Source organism: Dipodomys ordii, unplaced genomic scaffold (assembly GCF_000151885.1).
Source record: "Dipodomys ordii isolate 6190 unplaced genomic scaffold, Dord_2.0 Scaffold59, whole genome shotgun sequence".
In the NCBI taxonomy this organism is placed as follows: domain Eukaryota; kingdom Metazoa; phylum Chordata; class Mammalia; order Rodentia; family Heteromyidae; genus Dipodomys; species Dipodomys ordii.
The window spans coordinates 2,436,105-2,453,567 of record NW_012267275.1 but is presented as its reverse complement, the minus strand read 5'-3'; the positions used below and the strand labels follow the sequence as shown (position 1 = coordinate 2,453,567).

Below are 17,463 nucleotides of genomic sequence, written 5' to 3'. Positions count from 1 at the left end.
ATTAACATTTTGTTTGTGTCCTTTTCCCAATCTGAAAGATAGAGCCATACAACCTGCTTCTAAAAGTCTGTTTTTGAAAGATAGGAAAAATACAAGACCTGTATTTCATCTCACTTATAAAAGGCTAATAGTCTGTAGTTCTGAGTTGATCATCAGTAGTACTTCTAATAACGGCAGGGGTTGCTATAAGATTCTACTCTTCTGAATGACCTAAGCTCCTCTTTACAGCATAGTGTTTCTCATAGGCTTGAATTTATAAGATTTTTAGATTGCAAACAATGGTGACAAAAGATCAGGGGTTATGAGATTTCACATTTTTGCTTATCTGAATTGTTCTTAGATGATTTGTTCCAAATGCTGTTTCTAGTAATTACCATGCTACAAATTTCCATTGAAATTCAGCTTTTTGAGAAAGTTGACTTTTATCATGTTGTATAAATGTGGACGATCACTAAATAATTTGGTTTCCAGTTGTCTGTTGGTGATGCTGAAGGAAGTGATGGTAGTGCTAGCGTGGTGGTGGTGGTGGTGGTGGTGGCGGCGGCAGTGGTGCATTTGACACTGACTTAACCATATCTAGTACATGTCCACTATATGTCCATATCTACAGCCAAGTATTTGGATTTTTTGTTTCAAAATGAGTTATACCTTAGTACTTAGAAAGTATAAAATGTGGCTATATTAGTTGATAATAATTCTTTGCAGTTTCCTAGCAGAAATAGAAGTGGAATTGTTAGAACTTTAGGGTAGCTATTAATCTTCCTTGTTTCAATCACTATTTAGTATGCAGTATATGGAGACAAAGTATAAACTAGACAAAGTATATAACTATCTTCAGTAAAAAGAAATGTATTAGTCTTTGATAATTTATGATTTTTTTATATTTACTATCCTGTAACCCCTATGTAATTCCGTTGTCTTGGTTCTGGCCTTAGTCTTATATGAAAATTTATTTCTTTTTTGTGTTTTTATAATCCATGAAGTTTCTGAAGGATCCTTCTTTAGAGTGAATTTCGTTGAGGGAGATAGAGTTCCTTTTTTGGGGGGAGGGGAGGGTCTGGTAATGAGCCTGAACTCTGGGCTTGGGCACTGTCCCTCAGCTCTTAGGCTAGTGCTCTACCCACTTGAGCCAAAGCGCCACTTCTGGCTTTTTTTCCTGCTTATATGGTGCTGAAGAATCGAACCCAGTGCCTCATGCATGCAAGGCAAGCGCTCTACCACTGAGCCACCTTCCCAGCCCAGAGATAGAGTTCTTAAAGACCCTAATATGTTTCCTGCATGTATAAACATGACAAGAATTTCTATATAAATTTCTCAAATATTTTATACTCTTTACTGCAATTTTTCAGAGGTAGTGTTAAAACAGACAGTATAAATAGGCTAATCAAGAAGGCTAAGAACACAGTGGTCATTGAGATGTTTTAACAACAAAGAGTTTTCTTTTAATCTTAAGGCTTTCTCATTGACATTACCAAAGCCAAACAGAAATAAATTTCTCCAGGAATTTATTCGCCATAAATACCTCTTACTAGAACAAAGTAATTCAAAGGGAATGTTTTGGTAAAGGTTTAGTGGAAAGATGCATTAATATCCATCAATCTACTAATATGTAGCATTGTTCTCAGCTGAAAGTACTTGTGGACCACGATATAAAGATTAATTGGAAGCAGGGACAATTCTAAGATGCTACCAAACCTAGACTGTAAATGTGTTTGAAGAAAAAGTTTTTTATAAACTCAGTAAAGCCAAGTGTACACCCTTAACCCCCATTCCGTGTATTTCTTCTAGTCAATGAAGTATTTCGAATTTTCCTTCCAATTTAAAATATACTGTCTCATTTCTTCATGTAAATGAAAAAGCAAGTGAACTCACAAGAAAGACTGTCTGGATGTTAAAGATGTTTCTCTAGCGGTGTGTATGTGAGAAACAGTTTTTGTCTTGTGTAGCTGTTGGTGAAAGCAGTTTGCTATTTAAACAGCTAATAAATGTTATGTCTCGTCTAGAAAACAATGGCTGCCCTATTCTGTACTTTAGTGAGAAGATAATGAACTGCTTTATTTCATTTACAGACAATGCTAATGAGGAAGAGTTGGAAAAGATCAAGTAAGGTAATTCTTAGCATGTGATCTTTCAGCTTTTCTTGTTGAGAAGACTATCAGCTGCTTTCCCAAACCCTTCTCATCCTTTTTCAAGTTCTGCCACAGAGTCTCATCCCTCCAATTGTTATTTTTTTCTCCATAAATTCTAAGCAAATCATGCAATGCTTTCTTGATAAGTAGAAATCACAGCAATTCAGAACACTCAAATCATCTTCTTGCTAATCTCTGGTCATTTCTTGACCTCATTCTCAGCATCTGGCCTCTATAATGTGTAAACAGGGTCTAGAAAACCTCCCCCTCCCCAATGAACTGACAGGAGTAGGGAGGAACAAGTACTCCGGACAGAAGTAGTCACTGAATTTCCTATTTTGTTCACAGGAAATTGAACATAAGGTTTTTCCATGTTCAAAATCCCCCACATTGGTATAACTGAGAACGATCTCCCTCCATGCCTCTTCTCACACCTGGAAATGCATTGGTCTTGGGAGTCAGAAATTTATGGTACCTATAATAGACTAGTCTTAGTTCTTCTTGTTACTTACAACACATATAAGACATAAACTAAGTGGAAGTATTGTTCTTGGACATAGATGAATAGATAATACTAAAATTTATAGCAAGCCTTGAAAAAATTCAGAAGTTTTATTTGTAAAAAAAAAAACCATGCTTGCTCAAATTTCTACTGAAAAAAATCAGTATTTCTTTTATAGAGTGATGAATTTTTTTAGACCCTGGAACATGACAATCCTTTTTTCTTCCATTCTGATCAAATCATGCTATTACTTAAGTTTGTTCTTTAATTTTGTCATCTTTATTTATTGTGAATTAGGGAATTACTCATACTAAAGTGTTTTTTATATTTGTGGTAATATTTTAATTAACAAATATTTCTTATGCACAGTTCCTTCCTAATTTTTACAGCAGTAATAACTAAAAGATAACTCATCAAAAGGTCAGATCCCTAAATCACTTGCTTAGGATTCCAGAGTGTACACAGTGTTTTTATAAAACAAGTTTTAAAGAAATGTTTACCCATTAGTTTTTATATAACTTTCTTCTTTGTACTCTAAAGTTAGTGTTACACTAAAATTATTGTTAAATATGTTTAACTTGACTTTCCTTCATACTGTATCAATTATTATATAATTGCATAAAATACAATAATCCATAGTGTCACAATAGTCTATCTACCAGATAAATTTGACATGTGGTGCTAGAACAGTATATTATATAGTTTGGTATTAACGGGGATTATGTATTTTAATATAAAAGAAAGAAGTATCTTTTAATATAAAAGAATATATATTTTATATAGTATATATGTTATATATAATATAAAAGAATACATATTTTAATATAAAAGAAAGAACCTAAAATAACAATAACAAAAAATGTTCTTAAAAGTACATCTAATTTAAGCCAGACAGTAGTGGCTCCTGCCTGTAATTCTAGCTTCTCAGGAGGCTGAGATATGAAGATTTAGGTTCGAAGCCAAACCAGGCAGGAAACTCTGGGAGACTTTTATCTCTCATAAACTAGTCAAAAAAGCTAGAAGTGGCACTGTGGCTAAAGTGGTAGAGTATTCAGCTTAAGGAAAAGAAGCTCAGGGACAGTGCCCAAGTCCGGAGTTCAAACCCTAGGACCGGTCAAAGAAATCATATTTATGTTTAAATTTAATCTTAATTATATGTTAAGTAGAAGTAAATTCACATATTTTCCTTGAGTCTTAAATGAATAATAAACATCTAATTTTGACTACTTATGTGTAAAATTCTTTGAGTTATTACCATTAAAAATCCATTTAATCATACAAAGTGTTACATTGGTACAAGCATGCCTCTGAAGACACAGAAGCTCTGCATTCTAACACGCTACTTATTTGAGAACTTGGCAGCTTTTTACATTGAATACGTGTGTTCATATTACTTTGGGGTTTTAGTCTGAGGGATTTGGATAAAATTTAATGAGGATATTAAATGCAGAGTCAATTAAACTCAGCTCATTCATTTTATTCTTTTTCACAAGAACATAATGAACACCTCCTAATTCACTCAGATGTTCACTATGCCCTGAAACATTTGCAATATCCTGCCATATTAGTATTACAAGAGTACAGTGCTCAATGTTAAGAAGGGCAAGTTCGACATTTCAATGTGTACCTACCTCACCATGCTTCACACACACTACCAGGTAGAAACTGTTCTCTGGATCCTTTCCTCCAGTGAATTACACTTCCTGGGAAACTGAAGGATAAACGATGAGATTGTGGTTTCATACATTTTAACAGTGATATGTACATATGTCACTTTGCTCAAAATCAAAGATAAATTTTACATACAAACACAAGTCACTTTCTTCTTGGGAACTTTAATTTATAAAATGAGGTCTCTTGAATTCTGAGGCCAGGACGCTGGCATGCAGCCTTGGAGCACCAGTTGGTGAATGTAAAATTAGAGTGGTAGTGTGCCTGTCTTGCAAGAGAGGCTCTACGTTCTAACCCACTTCTATGCAGGACATAGATGAAACAGGGGAGGAGGGCGAAGCAGGGGAGAGAGACAGGGAAGCCATCTTGAAGTCAGGGAAATAAATCATAATTGCTGTTCAGAACCAAGTCATCTTATTTGCAGTAAGTGTGCTATCAAACGTAATAAAAGGTGGGAAAATGTACTTACACCTATGTCTGAAGAGCAAGAATATGTAAAATACATGTTATATTTGAAGGTCATGAAAATCAGCAAGAAGTTATAAATTCTATATTTCATTTCCTCAGGATTGAAGCATTCTTTAAAACTCTGGTTTTCCCCAGATACATTTCAAATTCTCCCCCTTACACAGAAAAGGTAGAAAAATGTTATATTGAGAAAAAAAATTAAATCAATGTCACCACCAAATTGGGCAATTAGATAATTATACTGGTCAAAGAGTTACACTCATGCTATAAAATGAATTTTGATGGGGAAAGAGTAATATTTTGAGTTACTATAATATCATACTCTTTAGATGTAACATATCATTGATAATATATCCTAAGTTCAAATTATTCATCAGGAAAAGTTTCATAGCTCAAAAAAAAAGATTTGTATGTATTTTGAGAATAAATTTTGTTGTGTCAAATCAAAAATAGAGAAAAAGTGAAATAATTGGTTCTGTCAGATATCACATGGTAAGAATAACCAGTTTTATGCAATATTGTGTGAATGTGTGTGTTTGCACGAGTGTACATGTCTGCTAACCTAGAAGAATGAATTTGCTACTAAAGTGGGATAATAATGTGTTTTCACATGGAAGAGATATTGTGATGATATACATGTTACAATTCATAGCCTCACAGTTTAGAAGTTTTATGAGAAGTTTATGTTTTATGAAAAGTTCATCTTTTGAGTAATTACTAGGTCTTCTGTTACATGACAGCTTACATTATTTTTAATGCATCTTATTATAAAAATTTTATATAAACACAGCATAATTTTAATGAATAAAAACCAATTTATGCATTGGCTGAATGAAGCAATATGAGGTTAGACTTTTGGGGAAAAAAAGTTGTATCATTAATTTAAAGCAGAAAACTCTTGAATGTGCAAGTTACAGAGCATAGTTAAGCTTAATATTTTGGATGACAGATTAGTTAGTGAAAACTTGTAATTGCTTGAAGCAATGTGGGAGAAATAAAACCTTTTAAAGAATCTCATATAGTTAGACATAGTTATCAGATCCTTTCTACAAATGTCATCTCCTAAAAAGTCGGTGGTATTTTTAAGCTATAAAATTTGAAAACTTTTATATAAACTGATCAGTTGAATTAAAACCCCTTTGTACAATTACTTAAAGATAATAATAAAAGAAATTCAAAACATTTTTGTTAACAGCCTTCTCAACTGTAATGGACAAAATGATTTTTTCTTTCATATACCACATCTAGTTATTATATAATGTGTGTTTTTCACATCTAGTTATTATATATGTGTGTTTTAAAAAATGTTATGTTTACATGTTTTGAAGATGACACATAATTTCATTTAGAAATCCTTACTTTGCTCTCATATTTATGTTTGGAAATGCCATAAGGTCATCTTCATAATTCAGATTAGAGATTCTACAATGAAGTAATGTCATTCTGTTAGAAAAGTGTATATTTTGACCCCAGTAACCAAACTTCTGAAATCTGTTACTTTAAAACAGATATATTTTCATAATTACAGTAGATATTTGATCACTGATTGGCCTTCACATTTAAGATATGTTAACTGCTATGCTTACCATTTTCCCAAATGTCTTAATCTTTTTTCTTTTTGCACACAATTAGATCAATACCCTCTGCCTTTAACTGCGAAAGATTAGAAAGAATAAAATTTTAGTACAGTTAAATATGATCTATAAATTTTTTCACATGTAGATGCACATCCTGATTAATGAAAAATATTTGTAAATCACAGTGAGAAAAGTTTACAATTGAAAAGGAAAACATGCAAATGTTCTAAAAGCTATAAGAGGATTCTTTCAGTAAAAAATGTAGTAGCTGGGTGCTGGTGGCTCACTCCTGTAATCCTAGCTACTCAGGAGACGAGGCTGAGATCTGAGATCTGAGGTTCACAGTTCAAAGCCAGCCTAGGCAGGAAAGGCCATGAGACTCTTATTTCCAATAAACTACTAGTAAACTGGAAGTGGCACTGTGGCTCAAGTGGTAGAGTGCTAGCCTTGAGCTGAAGAGCTGAGGGACAGCACCCAGGCCCCACAACCAAAAAAAAAAAAAAAAAACATGTTGCAGTCAACCCACTTATGATCTGTGCCCAGAATCCAAATGTATGTGTATCACTTTTTGTTATTAATGTGTAGAATCTGATGTGATGCTATGTCTAATTAAAACCATATGTGTAAATGTGAATAATAATAGCTAAGTAGTGCTATACTACTATGTGAAATGTAAGAGTTCTAATGACCCAGAGGTCATTACATAAGTAAGGCTACCCTCTCCCCCAACAAAAGAGCTAAAACTCTAAGTAAGCAACTTGGAAAATATTAGTTTGTTTCATTGAGAAATGGATTTCAAAAGCACAAATAGGTTGCACAGATAAACTCTAATGTAATTTCAAGCCCACTCTTAAATTAACCAAATGGCTTAGCAGTTTAGTTTGTTTTTATTTTCTACTATAATTTTTGTTCTTGGTGGTGGTGGTGGTTGTGGAGGCTGAACTCTAGGCCTTGGCGCTGTCCCTCAGCTCTTCAGAACAAGGCTAGCGCCCTACCACTTTAGCCACAGTGCCACTTCAGCTTTTTTCTGCTTATGTGATGTTGAGGACTCGAACCCAGGGCCTCATGCATGTGTGACAAGCACTCTACCACTGAGCCAACTTCCTAGCCCTCTATTATGATTTTTAAAATCATGTTTGCTAGGGATCTATGGCCTTGTACAAATATCACTTTAGGTGACATTCAGTAATAGTCAACTAAAATTTACTGTGCACTTTCTATGCCTTGGATCCAACATGAGATTCTAGACCACTACTGTGAACACAAAAACCATAGATAAGAACATTGAAAGATCAGTTCCTATTCATCAGCATCGAACACTGAACTTTCCTATAAGTCTCATAAGTTTCCCATAATGTTATCATAACTGGTAGAGCTCAAGTGAAGCAAATTTAAATGTTCAGTTTAAAATTAGCTAACTAAAGTTTTATTCTCCATAGTTTATAAAGGGTCAAGTAATAAAATATCAAATTTGTATCTATTGTTTTATTTTAAGCCCAACAGCCACCTTTCTCAGTAGTAATTTCCTTAAAAATTTGTAAAAGAGCTATGATAATGAAGTAATTATATCAGGAAATTTGGAATTTTTGTAAGGAATTGACTAAGAGTTCTGCAATTATTTTTAATGTTCCCAGGGTCTGTGGTTAACATAATTTTCTGCTACAAGAAACAAATACCTTGTATTCTATTTTTAAAATCCTAAAATATGCTTAAACAATTCTACTTTCTATAATGAAACAACAGACTCCAAGACATCTTAGTGATTAATGAGGAAGGTGGAGGTAAGTAGATTCCAAGCATCTGCTTTCAACTTTATTATGTGTCATCAGAGCATTTTATTCAAGAGAAGAAACTTCAAACATCCGAAGTCTCTTTTATTTATATTTTTTCTTGTTTTTTGTTTTTCTTTTATTGTATTTTTTAATTTTGAATACCAATTAAGTATTCTCATTGCATCTTAAAATTTAGGTAACTGTTTGTTTGTTTTTAGGACCTCTCAGAAAATGAAGTGGTTGGATCTTATTTCTCTGTGAAGTCTTTCTTTTGGAGGGTAATGTCTACATCCTTTAATATGAATTTTCTTAATTTTGTGTTCCAAAGAGCCATTTTGAAAGTTCATCATGATTTTAGAAATTCACTTTTCAAAACAGGTTCCCAGATTGATGTATTCATTTGCTTTCTTTATTAAATTCATTCTATGTCATCTATTTAACTAACTTAAACATTTCTTCATTTGAAAACATAAAGAACTTCATATAATTAAAAACATTGGTCTTTGAACAGACTCATTTTTTGTGATCATAAACAAAAGGATTCATTGTTACTACACTTACTATTTTGTCATTAGGAAAGTTCCTCTTTCTTTGAAAACCTTTCACATTGCAGTGAAAATGCTAGACTCTTAGGGCTTTGCTATTTTCCTGTTTCTGCTCTCAAATTTCCCATGCATACTGAAAAATCAATTACCTTTGCCTTGAGTATATAGATTGCCAGGTTCCAGGTTAAGTCAGACACTGACCAGTGACCCAGTCTTTGAACATGTACGCATCCCTGCCTGTTGCAACACACATGTGTTTGGCAGCCTTTTCTTGTTTTGAGGTTGTCTGAATGAGTAGCTTTTTCACTGCCTTTCAGACCACTGCCTTCACTGGAAGCTTCCTTTGCTAGAGTTATACTATGTCTTTGCTAAAATAATCATTGTTCCTTTTATATGATCCAATAGTATCCATGAACACACAGGCTACCTATTTTTGAATCCTTCCATGACCTTAGGTGGAAAATGGCTTTTTGTGCAAAAAAATTGTCTTACTGTTTTCTCACTTGAGAGAATTTAGGGATTTTCTGTGAGATTTGCCACCATGATCAACTCTAATTACTATGCTCCCCCCACTTTATTTTAGGTTTCCCTTTCTCTTTCAACATCTTTCTGCTTTGCTCTTTCCAAATTAGACCCTTCCACTTACTCATGCTTCCAGTTTGATTGCATTTATCTTGCAGCATTCTCTAATAACTTTCTCAATCTTTTGAACTGTCTAACTTTAGAACAACAAATATGCAGGCTTAAGAGATAGCTTTCTTTGTATCCAAAGTATAGTGGTAATGTCTTTTTCTGAGCATACACAGGGGAACAGCAAATGAATTGAGTCAAGGGCAGAAACTTTACAGAAGCCATTCTTATTACCAAGGAGGAAATTAAGGCCCAGAGAAGTGATATCATTGTCCTAAAGTACCTAGATAATAGGATCTGCACAGTTACTTCCCCAGATGCCACAGAAATAAATGTTTTAAAGGACGTAGACCATTAAAATATCTCTTTGGGTTATTTTTAGATATAAAAACCATATTTTACAGCTTTTTCTCTCTTGCAGACTTGCTGAGTTGGTTGTTTCATTTACAAATCAAATAACTAGTGACCAATTCTTTTTTTTTTGGATGAGTATTATCTTGCATATTCATGTATATGTCACTTTGGTAAATTATCTCTTGGCTCTTTACCCAAGCTATATTGTCATAAGTATGTTGGATGCATATATAAAAGGAGGTTTCTTATGGGTCTCATTTACATTTTCAGTATTTTTTTAAAAACTAGTTCAAATAGAATCTTGGATCAAGAGTTTATGAGGTAAACAAGATGTGGTTTGAAAAGAAATTATCAGCTTAATTTAGAAGGATCAATACACATGTTCAGGAGACACTAGGTATTATAATGAAGAAAATGAAATCCTAGCAGAACTTTTAGTAAAAATGCCAATACTGTTTACTATATTCATAAAACCATAATAATGGGTAAAAAGATTTTAAAAAATTCTAATTTTCCAAATGCATAACTTTTATAATTCATCAAAATATCATATCTTTAGACACAAAGCATTAAACAGTGAACAGGACAATAGCCATTTTGCTCATGAAATGGGAAATAACATTGGTTTACTCTAATTAGGTTAGCATTTCATTAAAGATTTTTAGCTTCTCATTAATGAGTCATTTAGAACAGTACTTCCAAATATTTGGCATATTTAAATTCTAAATCTAGTGATCTCTACTAAACAAATATCTAGATTCTCATAATAGAGTTGGTTAAATAATACTGCAAGAACACATAGTGAATTGAAGAAAATGTTTAACTTTTTAAGTGAAAAGGGCTGTCAAATGCCAAAAGAACTCATAAAAATAAAAGAAAATACTATGACAAGAAGAGTACATAGGAAACACAGAAAATGGGGCTTATGTCAGATCATCCAGTATAGTTGGATCAGATGGACAAATGGTTGAAGGAAGTTTTCAAACTAAGTAAGAGTTATTTATTTTGTGTATAAAAAATATCCTGTGCCAAAACTCATTTTGAACAAATTTACTATGTATAATATATCCTACTCAAAAAGTCAGGTATTTTATTTTGGCACATGAACATAATACTCAAAAGTATTTGTAAATTTTAATTAAAAGTATACAAAGAAAATAACTCTGTAAGTCAAACAAAGCAGTATCATTCCTTATCTGTATCAGTGGTAGAAATCTGTAGATTAACAATCCAACAATATTACAATACAAATGGTGACTTTACATTAGCATATGCTTTGAAGAATACAGTTTAAGCTAAAGAAATTTTGTTTGCCCACAGTTAAAAATGAGAAAGGATAGTTAAAACACCTTAAGTAAATACAAATACCTCCCTGGCACCACAAATTCTATCAAAAGCAATACAAATATGAAAAAAATAAGAAGAAAAGCCAGGAGAAATTTTCTAAGGATTACAGTGCCAGTGAATCATCTTCTAAGAAGAAAAGGGATTGAGGCTTCATTCTTAGAAAAGACACTTCACAGTAGGCTGCACAAAGCACTGGCAGGCTTTCTGTAAGGCAATCCTTCTTTGACAGAGTGGATAGCTGCAGAACAAATCTACTTGTTGGACTTCATCATCCAACTGCAATTCACCAGAATAAACTCTGCAGGAAAAGGAAAAGATAGAACCTGCCTGTGCCTGGGATTGAGCTAATAATTGCCCCACACACTAGTTTGGGCTGCACAAAACACCCATTCAAAGCTGTCATTATCTTTCCATTGTAGTGGCCTGTGAATCATTTGATTAAATAAAAGCACATGCCACCTCTGTGCTGAAAATAGAGAAAAGAGCTGACTCCACACATGGCTTATTGTAAACACACAAGCAATGTCTTTCACTCCAGCTTAGCAGTATCTGAGGCTCATTTGAAAGGATTAGGTTTTGTACAGATACTACAATCCAGGGTAAGAAAAGCCAAGGATTCTTTGTATACATTAAGGAGAGGAGTGGTATACCATACCTGTGTTCTCTTAGCCACATATTGATTTTAAATAGTTTTTTGCTTACATTTTTTAAATCAAGGATCTAGACTAATAGAAAATTCTGTCCTTAGTTATCCAGTTTTACTAAGAATAGCTGTAGTATATTTTATTAATTAGAATGAGAGTGTAGACATACTCTCAACCCATATGCTAGGTTCCACAATTTCATCACCACCATATTGACAGACATTAGATAGATGGATAATTGAGTATAGAATACAATTATCTAATAAACGTTACTGAATAAGATATGACAGTTATTAACTCCTGGCTCCTTTTGCTTCCTTGCCTGCCACTAAGTATCTTTCCTCAGTAATCTATAACCAGGATATATTTCATCTTTAAGGCAAATCAATTCAAAAAACTTGTGCCAATTAATTCCATTTTATATCAGAAAATCACAGATTAGATAAGTAGCTCTAGATTTAATTATTTCCCTGGTCAATCTCTAGACTTTTGGCTTTGAGTAGGGGATTTAATCTTCTCTGTGGCTCAATTTCTTTACCTTAAAAAGAGATGCTTCTCATCAAAACCACTAGAATGTGAACGTCTGGTCATACTCTAACTGCTTGATGAACATTGATGGATATTTTCACCTAACCCATCTTTCAGAGTAGCCTAATCCAATCTTTCCTATTTATGTTATTAAAGCTAATTCTTCTTATCCCTTCATCCCTTTTGTTTAAAAATGTTTTCTAGCAACCCTTGAAATCATTAATACAAACTTTGAGCTCCAACATGATTATTTCCTTCCAGGATCTCTTATTTGGCTACATATACCTTAATCCATCACATTCTATTCTTTGTTTTTAGTAGAGAAGAGATATTGGAGGGGGAGGGATGGCTTTGGTTTGGTATATATTTATAATCATTCATTACTTTTATGTTTATAAAAATCAAGATTCTGATGAGCTCATTGAAGGGATGGTAAAGAGAAGAATTCAATGACCAGAAAAGCACTGAAAATCACTTATTCTGATGTTCTTTAAATCATGTGATGCTGTGTTTCAAATGTTTGCTTCTGCTATATAGCAAATATATGAATGTCTAGTCCACAGATGAGTGGTGTCAATGCCACCTGAGTAACTTGTTCAAAATTCAGATTCCTTGGCCTTTTCCTCTAGACCCATAGCTTCAGAGTGGAGCCCAGTACTGTAGTTTAATCTCCTCTCCAGGTGTCTTCCCTTCTGTTCTAATGCTGATTATGTAACAAAATTGTCCATTCTCAGACATGGATATTATTTATCCTATCGCAAGCCCTTCTTTAGTCCTACTTTTCTATTTACTAATCAAGAATGCAAAGTTTATTACTTTTCTTTATTGTTTTTTTCTCATAGAATGTATGTTAAATAAATATTTATTGAAGCACTGATAATTAGTCAACCAAAAACTACTCCTGAGACTGTAACATAACCCTACCAGAGACTGTAACATATCCCTTGGTAAAACCAGCATAACGCTACCAGTATTTTGTTATCTAAGGCAGTATTCTCAACTAAGTCTTTGTTGGACTGGAATTCTACTTTGGGGATGGGGAGAGGAAAGAATAAAAGGAAAAATCCAATCCAAACTGAAAGTAGAAAAATGCATTTTGAAAAGACAGAATTGAACCTTCAAGACAGTCTATAAATTTTAGCTGTCAACTATTTTGTTGCAATTGGTGGGTTTGCTGCTTCCTGGATGTGATTAAGTTCTTGAGTAGAGTCACAATTTCATTTCAACCTGTACCCCATGTGATTCTCATACACACCAAAGCCTGAGATTCCTTCTCATAAGAAACATTTACCCACATTTAGAATTAGTAAAGAGTAACTAGATACCAGGTAACAACAGATATTAACGTATGAAGCAGTAGTCAGTGATATGTACCTATAGGAAGATCTTAGACTAGTTAGCTGGTCCTTTAAGGAGAATATTAGTTTACTAATACATTATTCCCTGAAAACAGGAATTCAAGATCTGAATTCTATTTCATATGTGTAAAATAGGTTTTCAGTACAGAAAGCTCTCAGAATTCACATTCTGAGTTCATGCAAACTCAGAAAGGATAATAATAAATGAATGGAATACTTGAACTTACTTTCACATTTTGCCATCAAGGACTGTAAAGTTGTATTCTGTGGCAGCCCTGGACAGGAGGAACCGGCCTGCCACACATATGCATGGAAATGAATGATCAAAGCTCTATGGGAAAGCTTTGTGCTACTTGTTTCAGCAATCAGAATTAATTTTAAAAATAAACTACTTGAAAATAATTGCTTTTCAAGTTACTGTCAGATGATGTCATGTAGCACAATAAAGTCAAATGCAGTGGAACTCTATAGTTTCCAGCCATTTTTTTCAAAAGTAGAACAATGCTTCAATGGTCAAGAAAATATAGTCCAAAGATTATATGATGGGATTCTGTGTATACGGCTTCTTAAGAGATAATGTCAGAGAAAATAAATATAGCTAGAGACATAGCCAGAATTATTTTTTCAAGTCTTATGGTACAAATTGCTTTTTTTAGGATTTTTCTGATATCAGAACAGTGAAGGGAATTAAAAAGAAGGTTAAGTGGAGAAGTAATAATTATTGTCACAGTAATTTTACATCCTACATGTGAATGCTTTATAATTAAAAAATACTCCCTAGTAACAGAAATATAACACTTCTCTGCTGCCTTTGTGTGTGTGTGTGTGTATGTGTGTGTGTGTGTGTGTGTGTGTGATATAAGCTGCACACAGAAAAGTGTTTTCAATATACTTGAGACCTGGGAGAATAGTGTTGAAAACCAGTAGTAAGTTCCAGAAAGCAGCATTTCCAAATCCTGGAGAAATTTCTAGAAAGATATGAGTGAATATGGTCTTCATATCATGGTGCTGGGATGAGAGATCTCTCCAAACTTTTCCTCCCGTGGGCATCCAGATCTGCAGATGCTGAAGTCCTTTCATAAAGTGGCATAGTATTTATCTACAACCTATGTAGGAATCCTGTATATTTTAAATCATTGATAAAATACTTAAACTATCTAATTCAATGAAAGCTGGATGTTTTCTGTATTGTTTAGGGATCGATGGCAAGACAAAAATAGCTGTCCATGTTCAGCACAGAATCCATGGATATAAAACCAACAGAGGTGGACCAATTCTATTTACATGCCTGTCTTTTCTAATACTGGAAACCTGCATTTATATCTTCTATCTTTACCTTATGATTTTATTTCAGTTTTCTATTCTTCATGACCTAAACTAAGTATGTTTAATGATTATGCAGTTATTTCAGATCATGTAGTCAATAAAATCCACTGAATTAGGTTATAGAATTTTTTTAGAAATCTGACATTTTTGAGAGAAAAAAGATTACTAGAAAATAAATCACCTTGAAATATGAATTAAATGGTCTGGAAACCTTTATTCTTCATTCTAGTCCTTTCAAGAGATCACCTTAATACCTAAATCCATTAACTATCTTTTTGTGAATAATTACTTTTTTTCCTTTTCTCCTTTTGTTTCCCAAACTATTTGAGAAATGTCCTTCCAGGTTATAGAAAAGCATAGCATGACAACTAAGAGCAATAAACAGGCTCCATTGTGTCCTTTTTTTTCCTGTGGAAGTATGAAAACTCTCATAGGAAGTATTCATTTCCTCTTTGCCTTGTTTATGTTCTTGTGTAAAATGTTGTGACTGGGCACCAATGGCTCTCACCCATAATCCTAGCTACTCAGGAGGCTGAGATCTGACCATTGAAGTTTGAAGCCAGCCTGGGTATGAAAGTCTATGAGACGCTTTATTTAAAAAAAAAAAAAAAACTACAAACAAATGGAAGTGGATCTGTGGTTCAAGTGATAGAGACCTAGCCTTGAGCAAAAGAAACAGGGAAAGTGCTCTGGCACTGAGTTCAAGCCCCAGGACTGGCACAAAAAAAAATTATTGGGAAGAAGAGCAAATAAGTGAAGGTTTCAATCATGTTACTTATAAAAAGACCAGCAGCTTTCAGCACATCTTAAATTGTACATAGTAAGAAGTTTTGTTGTGACAGTCATATTGTTCATTAATACCATTGAGCAACTTAGACTAGTCTCAGTACTAAGGATGACTTCTGCTTCTAGATAATATGTTGCAGAATCGAGAAAATTCTTCAGTAAGCTAAAATATTGCAAGCAAATACATGCTCTTTATCTTTGAGGAAAGTAGGAGGTGATTCATGAATTAGTCATATAGGAAAATCTATATTGAAATGACATTCCAAATATAATCAATCCACTTAACTGGAGAGTTAGAGAGTACTGTTTGTCAACATTATAATTCTACTTTAATTAACTATAAGCCTGTAAGAGAGTCTCTATCCTAAACACTCCTATTGGGATAAGCTTAGGAATAAATGACAGGAATTCTGGAGTTCTAATCATTCATCCATTTATTTATTAGTCTAACCACTCAGCCTCAAATTCCTCATTAGTAAAATGAAACTAGGTAAGCCTTGCCTTTCTACTAAGTGTTTTTGTGGAAATCAAAGGCTATAATGCACATATATATGCTTTGAAATTTTAAAGTTCTACCTGAATGATTGCTTTTAACTCTCTTCCCTTTGCTAAACCATTATTTGACTTGCCACAATGTTTGTGTTCCTTCTTTCCTTCCTTTGCCAATCATATTCCTTAACAAAACTTTTTGAAATGAAGTTGGGAGTCTGTCTGTTAGAGGCAGACGCCATAGCAGCAAATGTGGTTAAATCAACCACCAAAATCAACTTCTGCATTATATAATGATAAGTAGCATGAAGTCTTTGAACTAAAACTAAAACAAAAGCCTTATCCACTGCTTTGTGCAATAAATTCTGAGCAATTATTTTAACCTGAGAAACTCTTCATTCAAACAAAATTCAGTGTGGAAAATAAATACCTTTATATAAAACAAATGGGAGCAGAGGAACTGTTGTGCAGATGCTCTATGAACCATTTCTTGTCTTCCCTTGTAACTCAGAAGTGAAGATTGTGTGTTGATGATAATGTTCTGTGTTGATACTAATAAGCAATATTCAAAATTTGCTGTTTACATGGATGCTAGTATCTCATGCCTCTAATCCTCCATACTTTGGAAAGTGGCATCAGGAGGATCATGGTTTAAGGCCAGCACAGCATGTACTTGAAATCCCTTTTCAACCAATAGTTGGAAGAGTTGGTGCACCTGTAATCTTATCAATATGAGAGGATACCAAGGTAGGATCACAGTTCCAGGCTGGGAGACTCCATTTCACCAGAAGAAGCTGGGCATAGGGGCCTATAAATCTCGTCCTAGCTACGCTGGGAAGTGAAAAAATAGGAATGTAGCTCCTGTTACCCAGGCAGGAAACAAGACCACATCTAAAACAAATTTAAAACGAGGGCTGGATGCATGGGTCAGTGATATAGTACCTAAATTGCAGGTGTGGATCTCTGAACTCAAACCCCAGTTCTGAAAAAATTGCTATGCAAAAATTTGGGAAAATATCATTTAAAAATAATTGCATACGGGGCTGGGAAGGTGGTTCAATTGTAGAATGCTTGCCTCGCATGCATGAGGCTGTGGGTTCGATTCCTCAGCACCACATAAACAGAAAAAGCCGGAAGTGGCTCTGTGACTCAAGTGGTAGAGCACTTGCCTTGAGCTGAAGAGCTCAAAGATAGTGCCCAGGCCCAGAGTTCAAGCCCCACAATTGACAAAAAAATAAAAATAATTGCATTCAAATATTTAAATATTAGAACTATTGTCTGTTGATGAGTATTTTTCTGGTAGAGGCACTTTGAAATCTTATAATTGTTTTTTTTTT

General features: G+C 33.8%; 1 protein-coding gene across 1 annotated transcript in view; it reads left to right on the top strand.

Annotated features, from left to right (window-relative positions):
- The window catches only part of Mctp1 (multiple C2 domains, transmembrane 1), a 541,169-nt gene that overhangs the window by 316,371 nt on the left and 207,335 nt on the right, over window positions 1-17,463 (top strand). The window contains exons 7-8 of the mRNA XM_013022079.1: window positions 2,070-2,108; window positions 8,338-8,397. Of these exons, the coding sequence (XP_012877533.1) occupies window positions 2,070-2,108; window positions 8,338-8,397 (99 nt within the window). The remainder of the gene's footprint in view (window positions 1-2,069; window positions 2,109-8,337; window positions 8,398-17,463) is intronic.